Source organism: Pongo pygmaeus, chromosome 8 (genome assembly GCF_028885625.2).
Source record: "Pongo pygmaeus isolate AG05252 chromosome 8, NHGRI_mPonPyg2-v2.0_pri, whole genome shotgun sequence".
Taxonomy (NCBI): domain Eukaryota; kingdom Metazoa; phylum Chordata; class Mammalia; order Primates; family Hominidae; genus Pongo; species Pongo pygmaeus.
In genome coordinates this window covers 28,349,083-28,374,283 of record NC_072381.2, presented here as the reverse complement: position 1 = coordinate 28,374,283, position 25,201 = coordinate 28,349,083, and the positions used below count along the sequence as shown (strand labels likewise).

The window sequence follows — 25,201 nt, the reverse complement described above, 5'->3', positions numbered from 1 at the left end:
GTTAGTCTGATGGGCTTCCCTTTGTGGGTAACCCGACCTTTCTCTCTGGCTGCCCTTAACATTTTTTCCTTCATTTCAACTTTGGTGAATCTGACAATTATGTGTCTTGGAGTTGCTCTTCTCCAGGAGTATCTTTGTGGCGTTCTCTGTATTTCCTGAATTCGAATGTTGGCCTGCCTTGCTAGATTGGGGAAGTTCTCCTGGATGATATCCTGCAGAGTGTTTTCCAGCTTGGTTCCATTCTCCCCGTCACTTGCAGGTACACCAATCAGACGTAGATTTGGTCTTTTCACATAGTCCCATATTTCTTGGAGGCTTTGTTCGTTTCTTTTTATTCTTTTTTCTCTAAACTTCTCTTCTCACTTCATTTCATTCATTTGATCTTCCATCACTGATAACCTTTCTTCCAGTTGATCGAATCGGCTGCTGAAGCTTGTGCATTCATCACGTAGTTCTTGTGCCATGGTTTTCAGCTCCATCACGTCCTTTAAGGACTTCTCTGCATTGGTTATTCTAGTTAGCCATTTGTCTAATCTTTTTTCAAGGTTTTTAACTTCTTTGCGATGGTTCGAACTTCCTCCTTTAGCTCAGAGAAGTTTCATCGTCTGAAGCCTTCTTCTCTCAACTTGTCAAAGTCATTCTCCGTCCAGCTTTGTGCTGTTGCTGGTGAGGAGCTGCATTCCTTTGGAAGAGGAGAGGTGCTCTGATTTTTAGAATTTTCAGTTTTTCTGCTCTGTTTTTTCCCCATCTTTGTGGTTTTATCTACCTTTGGTCTTTGATGATGGTGACGTACAGATGGGATTTTAGTGTGGATGTCCTTTCTGTTTGTTAGTTTTCTTTCTAATAGTCAGGACCCTCAGCTGCAGGTCTGTTGGAGTTTGCTGGAGGTCCACTCCAGATCCTGTTTGCCTGGGTATCAGCAGTGGAGGCTACAGAACAGTGAATATTGGTGAACAGCAAATGTTGCTGCCTGATCGTTCCTCTGGAAGTCTTGTCTCAGAGGAGTACCCCGCTGTGTGAGGTGTCAGTCTGCCCCTACTGGGGCGTACCTCCCAGTTAGGCTACTCGGGGGTCAGGGACCCACTTGAGGAGGCAGTCTGTCCGTTCTCAGAGCTCAAGCTGCATGCTGGGAGAAACACTACTCTTTTCAAAGCTGTCAGACAGGGACATTTAAGTCTGCAGAGGTGTCTGCTGCCTTTTGTTTGGCTATGCCCTGCTCCCAGAGGTGCAGTCTATAGAGGCAAGCAGGCCTCCTTGAGCTGCGGTGGGCTCCACCCAGTTCGAGCTTCCTGGCTGCTTTGTTTACCTACTCAAGCCTCAGCAATGGTGGGCTCCCCTCCCCCAGCCTCACTGCCACCTTGCAGTTTGATCTTAGACTGCTGTGGTAGCAATGAGCGAGGCTCCATGGGCGTAGGACCCTCCGAGCCAGGCGCGGGATATAATCTCCTGGTGTGCCGTTTGCTAAGACGGTCGGAAAAGCGCAGTATTAGGGTGGGAGTGACCCAATTTTCCAGGTGCCATCTGTCATCCCTTTCCTTGGCTAGGAAAGGGAATTCCCTGACCCCTTGCACTTCCCGGATGAGGCAATGCCTCGCCCTGCTTCAGCTCACGCTTGGTGTGCTGCACCCACTGTCCTGCACTCACTGTCTGACAGTCCCCAGTGAGATGAACCCGGTACCTCAGTTGGAAATGCAGAAATCATTCATCTTCTGCGTCGCTCATGCTGGGAGCTGTACACTGGAGCTGTTCCTATTCAGCCATCTTGGAACCGCCCCGGTACTGTCTTCTTTACTTCATTCAGAGTATCATTCTTAAGAAACACTTGATAAAGCAAAACTAATAAAATAAGTAATCTCTAGTTCTAATTATCTTGAATGTTTTGCCAAACCAAATGAGATGCTGCAAAATAGGCATTTTCAATATTCCTTTCATTACAGAATATAAATTTGTCCAAATAAAAATAGAAGCTTCAGACAGTTTCACTCTTGTTGCCCAGGCTGGAGTATAGTGGCATGATCTCAGCTAGCTGCAACCTCTGCCTCCCAGATTCAAGCAATTCTCTTGCTTCAGCCTCCCAGGTAGCTGGGGTTACAGGTGTGTGCCTCCATGCCCAGCTAATTTTGTATTTTTAATAGAGACCAGGTTTCACCATGTTGTTCAGGCTGGTCTCAAACTCCTGACCTGAAGTGATCCACCCACCTCGGCCTCCCAAGGTGCTGGGATTACAGGCGTGAACCACCATGCCCAGCCCAAAAATAATTCTTTTTACAAGTTCACATCCAAAAACACAATTATAAAATTTCTAATTTAAATCTTGTACAGTGTTTTATTCTCATAGTATATATTCACTTTCTTCCTCACTTTTGTAGTGACAATTTCAATGGCTTCTAATACAAATTTTGTTTTTAATAATTGAAATCTGTTAAAAGTTTCAAAACTTTAAGTTTGGTTGAAATTCTATCCAATAAACACTTTGATTAAAGATCCACAACTGATTTTGAACAAATTGCAACAAAAATGAATAGAGGACTCATTTACAAACTAGCTCAATACATTGGAAGGCACTAGATTGATTTTCAAAGTCTTTCTTCAAAGACAAGCACTTGTAAAATGTGACTGACTTTGGACAACAAACTAAAGTGCATACTTTCATGCTTCTTTTTTTTTTGAGACGAAGTCTCACTCTGTCACCCAGGCTGCCATGCAGTGGCACGATCTTGGCTCACTGCAACCTCTGCCTCCTGGGTTCAAGCAATTTTCCTGTCTCAGCCTCCAGAGTAGCTAGGACTACAGGCACGCACCACTATGTCCAGCTAATTTTTTGTATTTTTAGTAGAGACAGGGTTTCACCATGATAGCCAGGATGCTCTCAAACTCCTGACCTCAAGTGATCCACCTGCCTTGGCCTCCCAAAGTGCTGGGATTACAGGTGTGAGCCACCGGGCCTGGCCATGCTTCATCATTTTTTAATTCAACTTTGATTTAATCACCAAATATTTGTCCTTCAATTACTTTAGATGTTTTATTAGCTCATCTTCCTCCTTCTTCATGTTATTCCTCAGACATAAACTTTGATTATTCACTTATATTTACAAAAAAGGGGTATTTTGCTTAATATAGGTTATTGTCCTGGCAAACCATCTAATTTGAATTTGTTTTGGATGCCTTATTTTAAATGAAGTATTATTATTGATAGTTGAATTAAAATAAGCAGGGACTGGTTTGATATACTTCCGTTTTTTGCTTTCAGATACTGTCATAGTCAGATCTACTGATGTGGATGACACAAGCACACTGAATAGAATTCTCATTTTAACATCTGGTTAACCCTGAAGTACACCCACTGATAAATCACCTTTCTTCCAGATCCTTTTCAAATGCTATGTAATTAACACCTCTCTTTCAATGTCAACAGGTAGAGTGCTGACTAAGTAAACTAAAGTGTGCTCAGATATGAGTGTTAGGGACAGCTATATCTTCATGGATTATCTAGTAGTAAAGCCAAATTAATCATTTTAATAAATACACCACAACATTTTAGTGGCTTATCACAATACAAATATATCTCTCACTCATGTAACAGTCACTACAGATGTTCCTGGTCAGTGACTAGGTATCTTGCCCATGATGCTTCAGGAACCCAGGTTCCTGCCAGCTTATGTACCACAGTTCAAGTAGGTTCCTCTGTCACCTGTGTCTAGATGATGGGATGGGATAGAGCAATTCTTAAAGGTCTTGGTCTGGAAGTAACACCCATCACTTCCACTTATGTTCTGTAGCTGATTACTGGTCACAAGGCCACACAAAGGAACAAAGGGGATTTGAAAATGTAATCCTTGATTGGACAGCCATATTTCAATTACAATTCTATATTATGATGGAAAGGGTAGCACAGTTTTTAGTTAACAACAATCACTTAATGTCATTGATTCTTAACTGCCTACATTAAAATAAATTCCAGATGGATTAATATTTAAATTTTTAAAAAGTAGATAATTATTGTATTAGTCCATTAGTGCTGTTATAACAAAATATCTGAGATCCTGTTTACAAACAACAGGAACTTATTTCTCACAGTTCTGGATGGGGGAAGTCCAAAATCAAGATGTTGGCAGGTTTGGTGTCTGCAGGGCCCAGTCTTTGCTCCCAAGTTGGTGCCTTGTTGCTGCACCTTCTGGAGGGAAGGAAGGCTATATCCTCACCTAGCGAAAGAGTGGAAGGGCAAAAGGGCCTAGCTAGTTATCTCCAGCCCTTTTATAAGGTTACTAATCCCATTCACAAGAGGTCTACCATCATGACTTAATCACCCCTAAAGACTATCACACTGGGGTTTGAGTTCCAACCTTTGAATTTTGGAGGGACACATTCATTTAAATCGCAGCAATTATAATCACAAAAAAAGAAAAATTTATTATGACAAAAAATGGAATTCATGAAAGAAAAGTATTCATTAATTGAATTGCAAAAATAAGCCATGGCAATGAGAAAAATGAGGGGAGAGGGGAGGCTTGTAACTCAGACCGCAAGAAAAGTGGTCATTTCTTTAACACATAAATCAAGAAGAAAATCCCAAAATCCAATAGGAAAACTATTGAGTGGAATAGGCACGCAAAAGATATGATAGTTCACTCAAAAAGGAAAGATAAGGATACTAAGCAGTACATTCAAAATTAAACCAAAGTAAGATGCCAGTGGCACAAACCACTTTGCTGACATTGTAGGATAGGCTGTGGCAAATTCATATATTGCTTATGAGGATATAAATCAATACAACTTCTTTGGATTTTAATTTCTCAATAGCTCTAAAAATTTAAAAGAACCTATCCTTTGGCCTAGTGAATCCACTCTAAAAAATTATCTCTCACAGATATGGTTGCTGTGTACAGGTTAAAAAATGATATTTATTTACTGAGCACTGTTTATAAAAGCAAATGACTAAACAATGTATGGATCCATCAATAAAATTCTGGCTAAATTATGTTTCATCCATACGTTGGAAAAGTATAGAGCAGTTCAAAAAAATAAGATAAACCCATATGCACTGACATATTCAAATCTTCTGCCACTGTAGATGAAAAATGTAATCTACATAACATGAATAGTGAAGTAGTATTTATGAAAAAGGTATATTTGCTATATCTTTGATATGCATGTATATGCATAGAAAGGGTTTGTAAGGATGTAGACCCACTTTTTAACACTTCTTTTAAGAGGAATGGGAGTGAAAGATTTTGATTATTTTTCCCCACTTTTCATTCTATGCATTTACTTCTTTTTACTAGGAGAATGTATGTACATGTTACACTTGTGGACAGAAAATAAAAATAATAACTAAGTCAAGTGTGTCAGGTTCATAAAAGTCTTACTTGAAACTGCTACTGGGTGAATGCCAAGAAAGGTAAAATCTGTCACTCAGGACACGTGGAATTTCTGTACCATTTATGTGAGTGGAAGAAACACCCACATTCTCCCAATAAATTGCGAGTCCATAGGATAGGCACGCATTTGATGACCTTGAAGAAGCGTTCCTTGTATGTGCGGAACCCCTGAGAAACCAGGCACGCCACAAACACATTTCGGATTAGTTGGGCGACAGGGCAAACCACGTGCTCCCAACGCAGCCTCCGCTTCCGGCGCGCGGCTGGAGGGCAAACTCCCCTAGAATTTCTCCAGGAAACCGTTGGGTGGGGCCAGGAAAGCGTTGGGTGGGGCCAGGAAACCGTCTGGTGGGATCTCCGCAGCTGCTTTTCACCTGCTGTTCCTACTGCGCTGCCTAAGAGGAAGAATCAATGCCGTGGGTGGAGCCCGAGCCTGGGCCGGGGCCAGAGCAGAAGCCCAAGCTCACCAAACGGGACTCTGCCACCGGGCCAGAGTGGTACCAGGAATCTCAGGAATCGGAGTCGGAAGGCAAGCAGCCACCCCCGGGACCCCTGGCACCCCCGAAACCCCCTGAACCCTCAGGACCCCCGGCGTCGGAGCGGGACGATGCCCCCCTGTCAGAGGGGGACGATGCACCCCCCCGGCCGTCGATGCTGGACGATGCACCCCGCCTGCCGCTGGAGCTGGACGATGCACCCCTGCCGGAGGAGGAAACCCCCGAACCCACGGCCATCTGCAGGCACCGGCACCGCTGTCACACTGACTGCCTAGAGGGGCCGCTGTCCCGCGCCTTCCAGTGGCTGGGGTGGCAGGTGGGCGCGCACCCCTGGATCTTCCTGCTGGCGCCCTTGATGCTGACAGCCGCGCTGGGCACCGGCTTCCTGTACCTACCCAAGGACGAAGAGGAAGACCTAGAGGAGTATTACACCCCTGTGGGGAGCCCGGCCAAGGCGGAGCGGCGCTTCGTGCAGGGCCATTTCACCACCAACGACTCCTACCGCTTCTCCGCCTCCAGGAGGAGCACCGAAGCCAATTTCGTCTCGCTTCTGATGGTCTCCTACAGCGACTCACTGCTGGACCCGGCCACCTTTGCAGAAGTCAGCAAACTGGACGGCGCGGTGCAGGATCTGCGTGTGGCGCGGGGAAACGGAAGCCAGATCCAGTACCAGCAGGTGTGCGCGAGGTACAGGGCGCTCTGCGTGCCCCCCAACCCGCTCCTGTACGCCTGGCAGGTGGACAAAACGCTCAACCTGAGCAACATCTCCTTCCCCATCTACAACCACGGCGGGCATCCCCTCTACCTGACCGGCTTCTTTGGAGGACACATCTTAGGGGGCAGCCTAGGAATGGGCCAGTTACTCCTGCGGGCCAAAGCCATGCGGCTGCTGTACTACCTGAAGACCGAGGACCCTGAGGACGACGTGCAGAGCAAGCAGTGGCTCACCCATTTGCTCGACCAATTTACCAACATTAAGAACACCTTGGCCTTGAAGAAAATTGAGGTACCTGGTGGTTTGGGTTTACAGGGAGGCCAGGAGAAGGTGAGAGGGACGAGGAAGACTTGCTCCCCAGAATCGTAATAAAAGCACTTCCTGACTACTTTATGGGGCCCTTGCCTCTAGGCTGGGTGTGCTCTACTGTATTTGGTACTCAACCCAATTTTCTTAACACTGACAGATGCCAGAAATCGTGAATCCTTGGTAACATTCTAGTGGATAACACAAATCCTGTGTCCACCAGATGGGCCTGTTCAGTACAGACATTGATCTTCATGTTTAATTTTGGGGTTTGGTTTCTAATCAAATTACAGTATTCTGAAATTCTACTTTTAGTTAAAGTCTTCACTGGTTTGGGGGAGCCCCTAAAACTTGCTTGGAGCTCATTGGGATTAAAAAACAAACCGTCTTTTAAGTAAAAGTTCCATAGTGTTAAGAAGATAACTAGCTTAGCATTTTTCAAGTTAGATATATACGAAGCAGCACCTGGCTTAGTGTGAGGTATATATTAGCTGTTCAGTTATTGGTGGATCTGCAACACTATTCAGATGTATAAATAAGCCTAGTGAAAGAGACATCTGCTGGAAAGAGCTTTCAAAGACCAGGCCCTCCTGAAATATTTATGCAATTGAAATAGTAAAAGACACTAACCTAATACAAATTTAGAAAAAGTTACAATTTCTGCAGCTATTAATGAGAACAAGATTAAACAGTTTTAGGCTGGGCGTGGTGGCTCACGCCTGTAATCCCAGTATTTTGGGACACCAAGGCAGGTAGACTGCTTGAGTCCAGGGGTTCAAGACCAGCCTGGGCAACCTGGCAAAACCCCATCTCTACAAAAATTACAAAAGTTAGCCAGTCGTGGTGGTGCACACCTGTAGTCCCAGCTATTCGTAAGGCCAAGGCAGGAGGATCACTTAAGCCCAGGAGGTTGAGGGCCCTGTCTCGAAAAAAAAAGAAAAAAGATTTCAAAGTTTTATGTAAAATTCAGACTTTGTTTATTCAGGAGTTTTATTTAAACTTTGAATTTGAAAGAAACTTGGGGAAACCATAGATGTGTGGAAAGAAGCAAATCTACATTATTTTCTCTATTCTGAAGTCATAATCCATGTATTTTTATCTGTTGCTGAATTTTAACATACGTATTGTTTCATCACTAAGATAAAGTGTTTCAATAGTTTTTGTAACTCACACACAAATATTGTAATTAAAAGTTATTTATCTGAGTATATTTTTGTGGCAGGTGGTCCACTTTACATCGCTTTCCAGACAACTGGAATTTGAGGCAACTTCTGTGACTGTGATCCCTATGTTTCACCTGGCATATGTTCTCATCATTCTGTTTGCAGTCACATCATGCTTTAGGTAAAAAGCTTTGATTAGTTTTAAATCTCTTACTTTATGAAAAATAGTTTATTGTGGTAAAATATAATAATGTATATGACATATGATGTTATAGCCACTCTTAAGTGTACAATTCGGTGGCATTAATTACATCCACACTGACGTGCAACCATCACAACGATCTGTTTTCAAATATTTTGCATCATCCCAAACAAGAACTCTGTTACCACTTTGCAATAAATTCCCCATCACCACCACCACCCCCAACCCGCTGCCAGTTAACTTTAATCTACTTTGTCTCTGTGAATTTTCCTAAAGATTTCATATAGTGGAATCATATATTTATCTCTTTGTGACTGGCTCATTTCACTAGGCATAATATTTTCAAGGTTCATCCTTGTAGCATGTATCAGAACTCCATTGCTTTTTATGGCTGAATAATACTGATTCCTTCAACTTTGTTCTTCTTCTTCCTCAAGATTATATAGATCATCCTAGACTCCTTTCAATTTCATATGAATTTTAGAATCAGCTTCTCTATTTCTGGGGGGGAAATGGTTGTTGGAATTTTGATGGGGATTGTGTTGAATCTGCAGATTGTTTTGAGTAGGACTGGCATTTTAAAAATATTGAGTCTGCCAATCCAGGAACTAAGGATCTTTCCATTTATCCGGGTCTTTTTAAGTTTCTTTTACCAATGTTTGCTGGTTTTCAGTGTGCAGATCCTTCACCTCCTTGGTTAAAATTATTCTTAGGTGTTTCATTCATTTAGAGCTATTTAAACGGAATTGCTTTCTTAATTTCCTTTTTGGATTGTTCATTGCACATGTATAGAAACACAACTAATTTTTTGATGTTGCTCTTGTATCCTGAAGCTGCGCTGAATTTGTTAACTCTAGTAGTTTTCTTCTGGATTCTTTGGTATTTTTCATATGTACAATCATGTGATCTCTGAGGAGGGAGAGTTATATTTCTTCCCTCCCAATTTAGATGCTTTTTATTTATATTTTTTAATCTAATTGCTCTGGCTAGAACTTCCAGTACAACATTGCATATCAATGGGGAAAGTGGGAGTCTTTTCTGTCTTGTTTCTGATCTGATCTGATCTTAGAGGAAAGCTTTCATTCTTTCACCCTTGAGTATGATGTTAGTTTTACTATTTTTATAAATGCCTTTATTATTTTGAGGAATTTTCCTTCATATTCCTAGTTTTTTAGTGTTTTTATTATGAAAGGGTATTGGATTTTGTCAAGTGCCTTTTAAACATCTAGTGAGATGATCATGTGGTTATTGTCCTTTATTCTATAAATATGGTATATTACATTGATTGACTTTCTCCCGATGACCTTTCTGGGATAAATCCCAGCTGGCTATGATGTATAATCCTTTTAATATGCTTTGGATTGGACTTACTAGTATTTGCTTATGACTTTTGCACCTATATTCATGAGAGCTATTGGTTTGTAGTTTTCTTTTCTTATGATGTCATTGTCTGGTATTGTATCAGTGTGACGATGGTCTCCCAGAGTGAGTTAGGAAATATTCCCTCCTCTTCAATTTTTTGGAAGAGTTTGAGAAGGATTCCTGTTACCTCCACTTTAGAAGTTTAGTAGGATTCATCAGTGAAATCTGGTCCTGGACTTTTCTTTGTTGGGAGTTTTTTGATTACTGGTTTAATCTTTTGTTATAGGCCTTGAGATTTTCTATTTCACCTTAAGTCAGTTTAGGTCATTTGTGTTTTTGTAGGAATTCATGCATTTCATCTGGGTTATCCAGTTTGTTGACATACAGTTTTTGATAATATTCTCTTATAAATTTTTCTATTGCTATAAGGTCAGTAGTAACGTCTCCGCTTTCTTGTCAGCTTAAGTTATTTGTGTCTTCTCTTTTTCTTTGTGACACTAGGTAAAATTTAGTCAATTTTGTTGATCTTTTCAAGTAACCAACTTTTGGATTGATTCATTCTATTGTTTTTCTATTCTGTATTCACCTCTGTTCTAATCTTTATTCTTTCCTTCCTTCTTCCTGTGGCCTGAATGTTTGTGTCCTCCCAAAATTCCTATGTGGAAACCTAATTCCTGGTGTGATAGTAATATGAGGTGGGGCCTTTGAGAGGTGATTAAAATGGGATTGATACTCTTAAAAATAATTCCGAGGGAGCTTATTACCCCTTCCACCATGTAAGCACATAGCAAGAAGGCAACATCTGTGGAGCAAAGAGCAAATCCTCACTAGACACCAAATCTTTGGACTTGACCTTGGATTTCTCAGCCTTTAGTACTGTAAGGAGCAATTTTCTGTTGTTTATAAGTTTCTCAGTCTAAGATATTTTGTTACAGTGGGCAGAACAGACTAAGACACCTCTGTTAGCTTTGGGTTTGGTTTTCCCTCCTTTCCCCAGATCCACAAGTTGTTAAGTTATTGATTTGAAATCCTTTTTCTTTTTAATGTAGGTATTTACAGCTATAAATTTCCCTCTGAGCACTATTATCACTGTATCCCATAAGTCATGGTATGTTGTGTGTTCATTTTCATTCTTAACTAAGTATTTTCTAATGTCTCTTGATTGTTTAATAGTGTATTGTTACATTTTTGTAGATTCGTTAATATTCCAGTTTTCCTTCTATTATTGATTTTTAGCTTTATTCTATTGTTGGTTAGAAAAACATACACTGTATAACTTCAATCATTTAAAATTTATTCAGACTTGTTTTACAGCCGAATGTATGATCCATCCTGGAGAATGTTCCATGGGCACTAGAGAAGAATGTATATTCTGCTGTCATTGGGTTGAGTCTTCTGTATAATTCTGTAGGGTCTAATTGGTTTGTAGTGTTGTTCATTTCTCTGTGTCCTTATTGATATTCTGCTCAGATGTTTTATGCACTGATGAAAGTGGTATATTGCATTCTCCAGCTTTTTTCTTTTTTCTTTTTTTTTGAGACAGAGTCTCACTCTGTCACCCAGGCAGAAGTGTAATGACACAATCTTGCCTCACTGTAACCTGCACCTCCCAGGTTCAAGCAATTCTTCTGCTTCAGCCTGCTAAGTAGCTAGGATTACAGGTGTGTATCACCATGCTCACCTGATTTTTGTATTTTTAGTAGAGATGGGGTTTCACCATGTTGATCAGGCTTGTCTCAAACTCCTGACCTCAAGTGATCCACCCACCTCAGCCTCCCAAAGTGCTGAAATTATAGGTGTAAGTCACCACGCCTAGTCCTCTCCAGCTATTATTGTAGAGCCCCTTATCTCCCCCTTCACTTCTGTCAATATTTACTTCATATATTTTGGGTCTCTGTTATGCAATGCACATATGTTTACAGTTGTTATAGCTTCTTGGGGAATTAGCCCTTTTATCAATATGTAATGTACTCCTTTGTCTCTAAGTCTGTTTTGCCTGATGTTAGTGTAGCCATTCCTGCTCTATTTTGGTTACTATTTGCGTAGAGTATCCTTTTATGTACTTTCAATCTACTTATATTTTTGGCAATAAAGTAAGTCTATAAACCGCATATAGTTAGATCATGTTGTTTTATCCATTCTGCCAACCTGTCTTTTGATTGGAGAGTTTAATCTATTTACATTTAAGGTAATTGCTGACAAGAAAGAACTTGTAACATTTTTAAATTTATGTTCTGTCTTATAACTTTTCTGTCCTTCATTTCCTCTATTATGCTTTCTTTTCTTCACATTTCTTTCTTCTTTTCAGACAGGGTCTTTCCCTGTTGCCCAGGCTGCTGTGGAGAGGCACAATCATAACTTACTGCAGCCTTGAACTCCTAAACTCAAGCAGTCCTCCCACCTCAGCCTCCTGAGTAGCTGGAACTACAGGCACATGCCACCACATCTGGCTAATTTTTATTATTTTTTGTAGAGACAGGATCTTGCTGTGTTGCCTAGGCTGGTCTTGAACTCCTAGCCTCAAGTGATCCTCTCACCTCAACCTCCCTAAGTGGTGGGATTACATTGTGAGCCACCCCCACTGGTGGGTGCAGCATGAGCTACTATGCCTAGCCACATTTCAATTTTTTTTTTGAGACTGAATCTCGCTCTGTAGCCCAGGCTGGAGTGCAGTGGCACGATCTCGGCTCACTGCAGGCTCCGCCTCCCGGGTTCACGCCATTCTCCTGCCTCAGCCTCCTGAGTAGCTAGGACTACACCACGCCCACCACCACACCCAGCTAATTTTTTGTATTTTTAGTAGAGACGGGGTTTCACCGTGTTAGCCAGGATGGTCTCGATCTCCTGATCTCGTGATCTGCCCGCCTCTGCCTCCCAAAATGCTGGGATTACAGGCTTGAGCAACCACTCCTGGCTGCCACAGTTCATTTTTTTTTTAATAGTTTTTTTTGTTTTTCCTGGTATACAGTACACTTAGAAATTATACTGCACCAGGTAAGATTTCTATCACAGTGACATTCCATTATGCTTTCTTTTATGTTTAGTTTATATTTTTCTAGTGAGCTGTTTTTATTCCCTTTTCATCCCCTTTTGTGATATTTTTTAGAGATTTTCTTTGTGATTACCATGGGGATTTTATATAACATCCTAAATTTAAAATAGTCTGTACTGAATTGATACCAATTTAATCCAAAACCATACAAGAACCTCTTCTCCTCTTTGTCACAAATTACATCTTGATACATTGTATGCCATATAGCATAGATTTACAGTTATTTTTTATGCATTTGTCTTTTAACTTCTATAGAAAATAAAATGTGGAGTTACAACCAAAAATACAATAATACTTGCTTTTATAGTTGTCCATGTATTTCCTTTTACTGGATATTTTTATTTCTTCATACAAGTTAGTTACTGTTTATTGTAACTTTCTAAATTCCCCAGTATACACAGTTGCTTTTCAATATCCTAAATTCTCAGAGAAATGCTCCCCATCTTTTGTCTTAGTGTTTTGTACATTTGTGGTGTAATCTCTTGTCCCAACCATCTGAGGGTTGTTAATTCAGGTTGCGATGTTTGCCAACATTTTCAACCTGAGTTTTGAGTTAAGCAAAACAGAAAGGAGCACCTTGCATCAGTCCTTTCTGTAGCCAGACATATTATTTATATATATATATATATATATATATTTTTTTTTTTTTTTTTTGAGATGGAGTCTCGTTCTGTCACCCAGGCTGGAGTGCAGTGGCGTGATCTCAGCTCACTGCAACCTCTGCCTCCCGGGTTCAAGCCATTCTCCTGCCTCAGCCTCCTAAGTAGCTGCAATTACGGGCGTGCGCTACCATGCCCAGCTAATTTTCATACACAATATTTTTTGAGTAAAATCTGCTCTGCCCCATCCAGATCCAGTGAAACACTCTCACACTGGGAACTCAGGCTGCGATCACTTTAATACTGCTGCTTCTTTGAGACTGTGGCCGCTTTAAGAGTGTGAGCACTTTAACACCCCTGCCACTTTAAGACTTACTGCTTTAAGATTGCCACCATGCCAGAAGAGGGGGGCTTTTTTTTGTTTGTTTGGATTCACCATTTGCTTGGTTGCTGTGTAACTTTTCGACTGTTTTCCAGGGTTCATAAAATTGGTTCTGACAGTTTCTGCTTGTTTTTTTGATAATTCTTTGAGAGGGCAAGAGCTTCTTATTCTGCCGTTTTTCCTAACATCCAATGCTAAACTCTTATTTTTTAAACCTGGTTACTTTTAAAAACATTTATTCCCATCAGCAATAGTGTCTAATCAAATGGAATAGTAAAAGAAATTGTGGCCGGTTTTGTTTGATTTGGCATATCTTTTTTACCTTACATATTGCATCAATTATGATTAATTGTTCCATTTGGAAGGCAGATAAGTTGGTAGAACCAAGAAGCATGTCCTATTTCTACTAATTTGAAATAGTACTTTTCACTATATAAAAAATTAAGTTCTAATTTAATTGACTTAAGTGTCTCCATTGTTCTGATGTGCAGTTTACCTTGTTAAGCACTTAAAAATTGTTCTCTAGGCATTAGGGGTAGTTTGTGTTCTTGAGTTCAAACTAAATATGAAAGATATCGTCAAACAACAGAATTTAGATGTAGGAGGAACCCCATAGATTATATTCTAATTATATTAAAATAAATAGATTATTTTACATCAGAGTCACCCAGAGAGCCATAAACCAGATATTCTCAGGCCCTGCCCTACCAAATTAAAATATCTTGGGGTTAAATCTGGAAATCTATATTTCAAAAATTTCTCTAGCTGATTCTTATGTGTAGGTAGGTTTAGGAACAAATAATGTAATTTAACTATTTAGATGTAAGGAAAAGAAAGATGAAGTCTCAGTAGGTAAAGGGATGTGAAGACACTGGGGACCTCTTTAGGGTCAATAAACTACCTCATAATTTTGTTACTCTGGAAAGGAGACCACATCACTTAGAAAACAAAGAAACTTTAAAAAGAAACAAAAAACCCCCACAAAATTCAGTCTATTAAAGTTAGTTGGATAAAGCATTTTAAAACTTCAGTCTACATGTTACCAATAATTGGTTTAACAAAACTTTTCTACTAGATAGATAGTTGGTTTTGAAAATACAAACTCTAGTCAGTTCTTACATATCTTTACAAATGATTTTGGACAATAATGCACAAAAATATTTTATTTAAGGGAATTGGAAAATGATTTATAGTTGTCTCTAAAGATTCTTCTATGCTTATGTAACCACCATGTTGAACACAAGACTCATAAGGTATAAACATAAAGCAGTTGTATTTTTGTCTCCCTTTGTTTCCTGTAAGTTTGTAAGTTTACTGGGTAGAGCCAAGTTCTTCCTCTGCCTCATGAAAATTCAGGCAATCCCTATGTTACGGTAATTCTTAGGCAAGAGAAAAAGTCCTCCAGTCAGAATTAAAATGTCCATGTTCATGTTCATGTTCATGTCATAAACAAAAGTGGTAACTTGATTCGAAGCTAAGGTTTTTCCTCCTCTCCTAACTGGAGCATGCTACATGGAATAGCCTTTAATGGGGAAAAGGGGATATTCCAGGCCTCTCCTATCACTTCTCTTACTATCGACTAGAGCATGCTCAAACAGTAGGAGAAATGGAATTGAAAAATTCTTAAGACATGAATGCTGCCATGACAGTCTAATGTATGTCTTCTCTGGCTTTGAATATGAAACTGATCCTTCTGCAAGTGTTTGTTTGGTGTTTTTTCTTTTTTGAGATGGAGTGTCACTCTGTCACCCAGCCTGGAGTGCAATGGTGCAATCTCGGCTCACTGAAACCTCTGCCTCCCAGGTTCAAGCAATTCTCCTGCCTCAGCCTCCTGAGTAGCTGGGATTACAGGCATGCGCCACCACACCCGGCTTATTTTTGTATTTTTAGTAGAGACGGGGTTTCACCATGTTGGACAGGCTGGTGTCGAACTCCCGACCTCAGGTGATCCGCCCACCTCAGCCTTCCAAAGTGCTGGGATTACAGGCGTGAGCCACAGCACCCGGCTGCCTGCAAGTGCTTTTGTAAGTTCCCTGGACACCTCTCGCTCCCCCTCTTTCCTTATCACAGAGGGTCTCTTATGTCTGTTCTAGGTGGAGCTTCCTAGACAGTTCTAGGACATATCTCCATTTTGCCTGTCTCACACACTCTCATATATGAAGGTTATACCTTGCATACATGCCTTTAGCTCATTTAAGACACTAACTGAAACATATTTCAGGGTTCTATATTTATTGTCTTGCAATGAAGTCATTTAAATAAGACTTTTTCAAAAGTCTGTGCTCTAAATTGAACTTAATTATAGCTCATGCTATTTCATGTATAGGAATCCCCTGCTTTTCCACAGGAATACTATCCAAGACATACAATGGATGCCTGAAACCACAGATAGTCCTGAACTTTATTTATATCTAGCCAAAGTCTCTATAATCAATACTATACTTCACTCCCCTATCCTCTGAAAAATTCACACCTAAGAAATCCAGAAACTCAAAAGGAGGAATGGGCATAACCTTGTTATATATACCTTTTATCCAAAATCTTTCTGATTTTGAAATTCATCTCTTTTACTTTCTTATCTTAAACTCCTATAAACCAATATTGTTGTTTTAAGAACGTATTATAATAGGCCGGGCGCAGTGGCTCATTCCTGTAATCCCAGCACTTTGGGAGGCCAAGGCAGGCGGATCACCTGAGGTCAGGAGTTCAAGACCAGTCTGGCCAACATGATGAAACCCCGTCTCTACTAAAAATACAAAATTAGCGAGGTGTGGTGGCACATGCCTGTAATTCCAGCTACTCAGGTGGCTGAGACAGGAGAATCACTTGAACCTGGGAGGCAGAGGTGGCAGTGAGCTAAGATTGTGCCATTGCACTCCAGTCTGGGCAAAAAAAGCAAAAGTCTGTCTCAAAAAAAAAAAAAAGAAAGAAAGAATTATAGTAAGAGATTTTATTATAACAAAGCAATTTACTTTTGCCCTGGAATTTATATGTGTATATGTGTTGACTTGGGGCCCTGACCTTAATTCATAGTACCAGGTTGAGAAAAAGTGAAATACAATAACAGTATAGACATTTTATTAATAAGAAGAATTTTATCTATTTAAATGTGATCTCCCCTGCAGGTCTTTAGTCATGTTCCTGCTGTTTTGAAACCAGTGACTCCAGTTCTTCAGCTCCTAGACTAAAATTCCAAACTTAGTTTCTCTCCCCTACTAAAATATCTGAATGCAGGTCAGTCATTTGTTTTGAAGCAATTTCTAACAAGCAAAATCTAAAACCAGAGGTTGTTGCCAATATTTTAAAAGGTAATGTTATGGTTGCTGAGAAGGTAAAGCACTGAATTACACTTTAAAATATTTTGTATATAGTCCTGTTTCTGTTGGTTTGCCAAGGAAACAGGCACAGGTTGGGTCATTTAAAATATAGCACATTTTAATTTTTTCCATATTCTTAGCAACTTTTCCACAGAACCCACTTCACCAGTAGAGAAGAATCTTGAAAGTAACTTAAAAGAAGACTTTCCTACTTTATGTTAACAACAATACACATTGTACTAACTTTGAAATACAGGAGGGATTTAATGTTGTGTTATTGCTAGTTAGAGACCAGGGATGGATAAAAAGATAATTGGATGTATGTTCTTTCTCTAGTACAGCTTGCTCTTCATTACCTGTTATATTCCATTCACACCCTTCTGAAGATCAGAGTGGAATTAGCCATTAGCAGTGTTTTAGTAATTCTTTGTGGTTCCAAAATGCTAGTCAGTGACTTAGTGCTTGGCTGGCTGCAAAGAATCACATATAGGAGAGTTGGTAGAAGTACAGATTTACAGATTTCTAACTTTTCTGCTCCCTTTCTTTCCTTTTTTTTTTTTTTCGGTTGTTCTGAGATACTCCCTGGGAATTAAAGGTCTCCAGCAGATATGTGTGGAAATTACTGTCTTAGAGATTTCTGACTAGGCGTCCAAGTCAAGAATGTTATCCATTGATGAAAGCTACCGCCACAAATTCCATGATTTTTCCTTCCAAATTTACAGGTTTGACTGCATACGAAACAAAATGTGTGTTGCAGCCTTTGGAGTGATTTCTGCTTTCTTGGCAGTGGTGAGCGGCTTTGGCCTGCTGTTGCACATTGGGGTGCCATTTGTCATCATAGTTGCCAATTCGCCATTTCTTATTCTAGGTGAGTAAAACAAAACGGGAGGCTGCACATCGTGTATGTGGTGGGGTAGGGGATATAAGGGAAAGAATTGTATTGAGGTGGCTCTACAATTCAAAAATGAGGTGCCAGGAAACAGGGAAATGAAATTGAACTGGATATCTCTACAGGTGGAAAGATCGAGTATCCTAATGGGAAAACAGACCATGTACGTGAACAGCAGTTCACATGTAAAAAACAAAATACGCATCACTAAAAATATAGTCATGTATCACTTAACATTGAGGGTCTGAGAGATGCATCCATAGGCAATTTTAACATTGTGTAAACTTCCTAGAGTATACTTACACCAACCTAGATTGTATTTCCTACAACGCACCTAGGCTATGTTGGCCTCTTGCTCCTAGGCTACAATCCTGTACAGCATGTTACTACGCTGAATACTATAGGTAACTGTCACACAATGGTAAGTATTTGTATATCTAAATATATCTAAACATAGAAAAGGTACAGTAAAAATATGATAGAAAATATGAAAAATGGTCCACCTGTATAGGGCACTTACCACAAATGGAGCTTGCAAGACTGGAAGTTGCTCTGGGTAAGTCAGTGAATGAATGTTGAGTGTAGGTATAGGACATTCCTGTACACTACTTCAGACTTTATACTGGACACTTAAGCTATGCTACATTTATTTAAAAATGTATTTTTCTTTCTTCAATAACAAATTAACCTTAGCTTACTGTAACTTCATTATTTTATAAACTTTAAAGTTTCTTTTAAACTTTTTGACTTTTTGTGATAACACAGCTTAAAACACAAACACATTGGACAGCTGTACAATAATATTTTCTTTCCTTATATCCTGGTGTAAACAAACGTATTGCTCTGCCAGTCTTATGAAAGTATAGCACATACAATTACGTACACAACATAATAATAAACAATTGTTACTGCTTTATGTATTCACTATGCTAAATTTTATGTCATTATTTTAGTGTACTCTAACATAAAAAAATAGTTAACTGTAAAACAGCTTCATGTAGGTTATTCAGGAGATATTTCAGAAGAAGGCATTGTTATCATAGGAGACAATTCCATGTGTCCTGAAGACCTTCCAGTGGGACAGGATGTGGAGATGGAAGACAGTGATAGTGATGATTCTGACCCTATGTAGACCTAGACTAATGTGTGTGGTTTTTGGTTTGTTTGTTTGTTTTTTGAGACGGAGTCTCACTCTCTCACCCAGGCTGAAGTGCAGTGGCTCAATCTTGGCTCACTGCAACCTCTGCCTCCCCGGGTTCAAGCTGTTCTCCTGCCTACAGGCAGGCACTACTATGCTCATATGTGTTTTTGTATCTTAGTTTTTAATAAAAAGTTTAGAAAGTAAAAAAATAATAATAATAAAGATTTTTTATTTTATTTATTTATTTATTTATTTTTGAGATAGAGTCTCGCTCTGTCGCCCAGACTGGAGTGCAGTGGCGTGATCTTGGCGCACTGTAAGCTCCGCCTCACGGGTTCACGCCATTCTCCTCCCTCAGCCTCCCAAGTAGCTGGGACTACAGGCACCCACCACCACGCCCGGCTAATTTCTTTTTGTATTTTTAGTAGAGATGGGGTTTCACCATGTTAGCCAGGATGGTCTCGATCTCCTGACCTCATGATCCGCCCACCTTGGCCTCCCAAAGTGCTGGGATTACAGGTGTGAGCCACCGTGCCCAGCCATAAATAAAGATTTTTAATAATAGAAAAAGGTTTATAGATTAAAGATATAAGTAAAGAAAATATTTTGTACAGCTGTCCAATGTTTTTGTATTTTAAGCTGTGTTATCATAAAAAGCCAAAAACTTTTTTAAAAACTTAAAAGTTTATAAAATAATAGTTACAGTAAGCTAAGGTTAATTTATTATTGAAGAAAGAAAAATATATTTTAAAATAATTTTAAATTTTAAATTTAATAATTTTAAATTATTAAATTTTAAAAATAACCTAAGTATCTGGTGTTTATAAAGTCTACAGTAATATACAGGAATGTCCTAGGCCTCCATGCAAACTCTACAAAATGGCTTACATTAAATCAATTATATACATCTTAACTGTAGTTATTTATGGCTGTGGGGTACACTGGATGATTAGGTGTGAGTGCATACGAGGAAGGTATGCCTTGAAAAGCTAGAATAAATAAGTTAATATCCAGTACACAACTCACTATCTCCCCCAGAAAACCAAATATTAGTTTTTCCCAGATGCTTACTTTCCAAAATATAAACACCTTTATTTTCTAATGCTTACTGTAAAATAAATTCTGAGCTTACCAAAAATACAAAGAAAAATGGAAAACAACTGTAATTCCACCCTTCAGGGAAAATGCCTGCTAATATCTTTATGTATATCCATCCAGAATTTGGTCTATGCAAATACACATATAGCTGTCTCTCCATTTCAAACATCTTATTTTATAACAAGAAATGTTCATTTAACATTAAATATCTACCTCTTTTTAAAAAAACTGAATATGAATCTAATCTAATGCTATGTTTGATTTGGCCAACCTCATATTGTTATGGGATTATGTTGTTTTCTATATTTTCCTATAATAAATTACACCAAACACTTGTCCTACTTTTGAGCATTTGTCCAATTAGGACAAATTCCTAGAAGTAGATTTGATAGTCAAAGGTATTCCCTTTTTAAGTCTTTTGCTTTGTTGCAAACTTGGACTGAAAAATTGTGTGCCAATTTCCATTTCTCCCTAGCAGACTATGAGTGTCTTCATTTGCAGAAAAACTTCCAAAAATCCTCAGTCTTGCTGATATTGATTAATAAGAAAACCAAGTGTCTCACTTGTGGTTTAATTTGCATCCCTTGATTAATTGAAAGGTCAAATATTTTTTCTTATACTGTTATGCACTACATAACAATGTTTTGGTCAAAGATAGACTGCATATACAAAGCAGACCACATATACACGGTAGTCCCAGAAGGTTATAATGGAGCTGAAAAATTCCCATCACCTATTGTTATCATAGCCATCCTATTGTCATAATGCAATTCATTACTCACATGTCTGGTAGCAAGTTGGAGGGAGGTGAAATTTATCTGCAACATGCTCATGCTGCACTTTCCAATTCCCTTTTTCTGTAATCCTCCTTTCCCAGGCTTCAGTCATGACTTGAAAATCCTCAGATGTTCTCTTCCAACCAATCTGAAACATCACTGAGGAAAGGAACTAATTATCTACTAGGCATTAATATGTAAAGAATTCTTAAGATTTACCTTGACACATATTTCTGACCTCATTATAATGAACTGGGCAAGTGAAATTTGAATACCAACATTCTAGGTATCAGAAACAAACTAGCAGAAAAACCACATCTGTGCATGTGCCTATGTGTGTCTATAAACTATGTGGTGCCTCTCAAATCATACCACAGAGATAGCCAGATGCTAACTGTAGAACACATTAAGTCCAGCTTATATTTCAAGCAACAGAATGTTGGCTGGATGTGTCTGTATGTGAGCATGAAATATCTTAAGAGAAAATGATCTCTCAAGCAATCTATTGGAATCGAAGATACACATTGCCAATGCTGCTTTGACCAATACCCATGAAGCCAGGTTTCCTGACCTCATCATGGAAACACCCTAAGTGAAGAGTAGAGTATACTGCACTATGTGCAATAATAGGAGTATGTACAAAGCAAAGACTTATTACAAAGGAAGGAGTGATGAGTTCTGTTGTAGATTCAGAGGCAACCAGAGAAAGCATCACAGAGAAGGTAGTATTTAATCAGAGGTTGGACAAGATAAATAAAACCTTAAGAGACAGAAAAAGAAAATGGTTTGAATCAGCCTGTTTAATTTTTAATGGATAGTAATATGTATGAAGATGAAGATTCTGTTTCTTTTTTCTTTTTTTTACAGGTGTTGGGGTCGATGACATGTTTATCATGATTTCTGCCTGGCATAAGACCAGCCTTGCAGATGACATACGAGAGCGGATGTCCAATGTCTATTCAAAAGTGGCAGTGTCTATTACAATCACCACCATCACTAACATCCTGGCCTTCTATACAGGGGTTATGAGCTCTTTTAGGTCCGTACAATGTTTTTGCATCTATGCAGGAACGACCCTGTTATTTTGCTATTTTTATAACATCACGTGTTTTGGAGCATTTATGGCCTTGGATGGTAAAAGAGAAGTAGTCTGCCTACGCTGGTTGAAAAAGGCTGACCCAAAATGGTCCTCATTTAAAAAGTTCTGCTGTTTCCCATTTGGTTCTGTCCCAGATGAACATGGAACTGATATCCATCCAATGAGTTTGTTTTTTAGAGACTATTTTGGCCCCTTTCTCACAAACAGTGAGTCCAAGTATTTTGTAGTCTTTATATATGTTTTGTACATCATAAGCAGTATATATGGGTGTTTCCATGTGCAGGAAGGTTTAGACCTTCGAAATCTGGCAAGTGACGATTCCTACATCATACCATATATTAATGTAGAGGAGGATTATTTTTCAGATTATGGTCCCAGGGTTATGGTTATTGTTACTAAAACAGTTGACTACTGGGATAAAGATGTTAGGCAAAAACTGGAAAACTGTATTAAAATTTTTGAAAAAAATGTCTATGTAGATAAAAATCTTACAGAGTTTTGGTTAGCTGCATATGTGCAATATTTAAAAGGTAACAGCCAAGATCCTAATGATAAGAATACTTTTATGAACAATATTCCTGATTTTTTAAGCAATTTTCCAAATTTTCAGCATGATATTAATATTTCATCATCAAATGAAATCATTTCTTCCCGGGGCTTCATTCAGACAACAGATATTTCCTCCTCAGCCAAAAAGAAAATAATGTTATTCCAATTACGACGCATAGCTGAAGACTGTCAAATTCCCCTAATGGTGTATAACCAGGCATTTATATATTTTGATCAGTATGCTGCAATATTAGAAAACACTGTTAGAAATGTATTGGTTGCATCAGCAGCTATGTTCATTGTTTCCTTCTTGTTAATCCCTTATCCATTGTGTTCCTTGTGGGTGACTTTTGCTATTGGTTCTGTGATTGTAGGGGTAACGGGTTTCATGGCATTCTGGAAAGTCAATCTTGATTCCATATCCATGATTAATCTTGTCATTTGTATAGGGTTTTCTTTCGATTTTTCTGCACACATTTCCTATGCATTTGTTTCTAGTTCTCAGCCCTCAGTAAACCAAAAATCAATTGAGGCATTATATCTTCTAGGCTACCCAGTGTTACAAAGTGCAATTTCAACAATAATAGGGGTGTCTGTTTTAGCTGCAGCGAAAGCATACATCTTCAGAACATTTTTTAAGATTATGTTTCTTGTTATGATATTTGGGGCAGCTCATGGCCTAATTTTTATTCCAGTATTCTTAACCTTTTTTGGAAGGTTTATTTGAATATCCACTAACAAGTCAAAGACCAATTCTAGAATTCCTGATTGTCCCAATCCAATCTGATTTTTTCAAATGCACTCTTAAGAACAGTCAACAAACTACTGGGAGGCCAAGGTGGGTGGATCACCTGAGGTCAAGAGTTCGAGACCAGCCTGGCCAACATGGTGAGACCTCGTCACTACTGAAAATACAAAAATTATCCAGGCATGGTGGCGTGCGCCTATAATCCCAGCTACCTGGGAGGCTGAGGCAGGAGAATTGCTTGAACCTGGGAGATGGAGATTGCAGTGAGCTGGAGTGTGCCAGGCACTCCAGTCTGGGTGACAAGAATGAGACTCCATCTCAGAAAAAAAAAAAGTCAACAAACCAAAAACAAGGGCATGTTTCCTTGACTTGGAAATCCCATTTTAAATTATTATTTAAAATATACTGATAAAAATTAATTAGTCTTATGTTAAAATATCTTCACTAAATTAGGAAGTGTTATCTTTCTTACAGTCTTTACAATCAAGTACAAGGTACGACTTTTCTGTTATTTTTTCCCTTTATATTTATGCCTGAAATTCAACTATTGTATGTATTGTTCATACTATAAATGGAATATTATTTTCATTGCACTTGCTACATGCATTCATATGTGAAAATGCATCTTATCATTTATTTTCCCATTCAGGGGCTTTTCTATGCATTTTGTTAATGGTATATTTTGATAAGAAGTTTTCAAAGTTTATAAATCCAATTTATCATATTTTTTCATGGTTAGTGCTTTCTTATCCTAAGAAATATTTTGACTACTCCGAGGTTACAATTAAAGTCATCTATGTTTTCTCCTCTAAGCTAACAGTTTTGATCTTACATTTAGGCCTGTGATCCATACGCGTGTATTTGTTGGGCAGTATGGATAGAGGACCGTTCCCTTCTTATAAAAGCTGCCCATTTGTCTCAGCATCATTTGTGAAAAGACTGTCATTCAGGATAGGATTAACTTGGCATCTATATAGAAAAAGATCAGTTGACAATTTATGTGTGGTTCTAATTCTGTGCCATTGATCTGTTTGTCTGCTCTAAGGCCAATACCACCACACAGCCTTCATTACTGAAGCTTTATATTAATTACTGAAATTAGGCTGTGTATGTTGTCCACTTTTATTTTTATTAATCTTTCTGATTTCAAAGCTTATCTTTGTTACGTTCTTTTTTTTTTTTTTTTTTTTTGAGACAGATTCTCGCCCTGTCACTAAGGCTGGAGTGCAGTGGTGCGATCATAGCTCACTGCACCTAAAACTCCTGGGCTCATGTGATCCTCCTGCCTCAGCCTCCGAGTAGCTGGGACTACAGTCATGCCATTATATCTGACTAATTTTTTTTTTAAGAGACAGGGTCTTTCTGTGTTGTCCAGGCTGGTCTTGAACTCTTGGCCTCAAGTAATTCTTGCGCCTCAGCCTCCCAAACTGCTGGGATTACAGGTGTGAGCCACCATACCAACACTTGGTTACTTTTTTATCTTAAACTCTATAAACCAATATTGTTTTTTTAAAGAAGGTATTCATCATCATAAAACTATACTGTAACAAAGCAATTCACTTTTACCCTGGAACTTTTGGTTTTGGGCCTTGAATTTAACTCATCACACCAACCAACGGGTTGGGAAAAGTGACAAACAGCAACAGTGTAGAAGTTGTATTAATGATTAGAAATGTTGGCTATTTAAATGTGATCTTGCCTAAAGGCTTTAGCCATGTTTTTGCTGTTTTGCAATCAGTGGCTCCAGTTTCTTAGTTATGTCTCCTAGACGTCAATTCCAAATTAGTTTCTTTTCGTCACCAAAAATATTTGGGGTGATGTCAGCATAAATGGGGTAGAATGTAGCTCCAAGAGCCCATTTCGTCACAAAAATAAAAAAATTGAAAAAAGCAAAAACTGTTAGAAAAGACTCTAAATGAACTCTGAAA

The 25,201-nt window shown here is 39.0% G+C and overlaps 1 protein-coding gene across 1 annotated transcript; it reads left to right on the top strand.

Annotated features, from left to right (window-relative positions):
- Positions 1-5,666: 5,666 nt before the first annotated feature.
- LOC129006228 (patched domain-containing protein 3) lies at positions 5,667-25,140 on the top strand. Its single transcript, XM_054435697.1, has 4 exons — positions 5,667-6,881; positions 8,119-8,240; positions 17,696-17,841; positions 21,745-25,140. Exons 1-4 carry the CDS (start codon positions 5,790-5,792, stop codon positions 23,250-23,252), a joined length of 2,868 nt encoding a protein of 955 aa, XP_054291672.1. The 5' UTR covers positions 5,667-5,789; the 3' UTR covers positions 23,253-25,140.
- Positions 25,141-25,201: the final 61 nt, after the last annotated feature.

Coding starts and splice junctions, on each gene's coding strand:
- LOC129006228 (XM_054435697.1), top strand. CDS start 5,790: ATGCCGTGGGTGGAGCCCGAGCCTGGGCCGGGGCCAGAGCAGAAGCCC. Junction 8,241..17,695: donor GCAGTCACATCATGCTTTAG/GTAAAAAGCTTT, acceptor CCAAATTTACAG/GTTTGACTGCATACGAAACA. Junction 17,842..21,744: donor TTCGCCATTTCTTATTCTAG/GTGAGTAAAACA, acceptor TTTTTTTTACAG/GTGTTGGGGTCGATGACATG.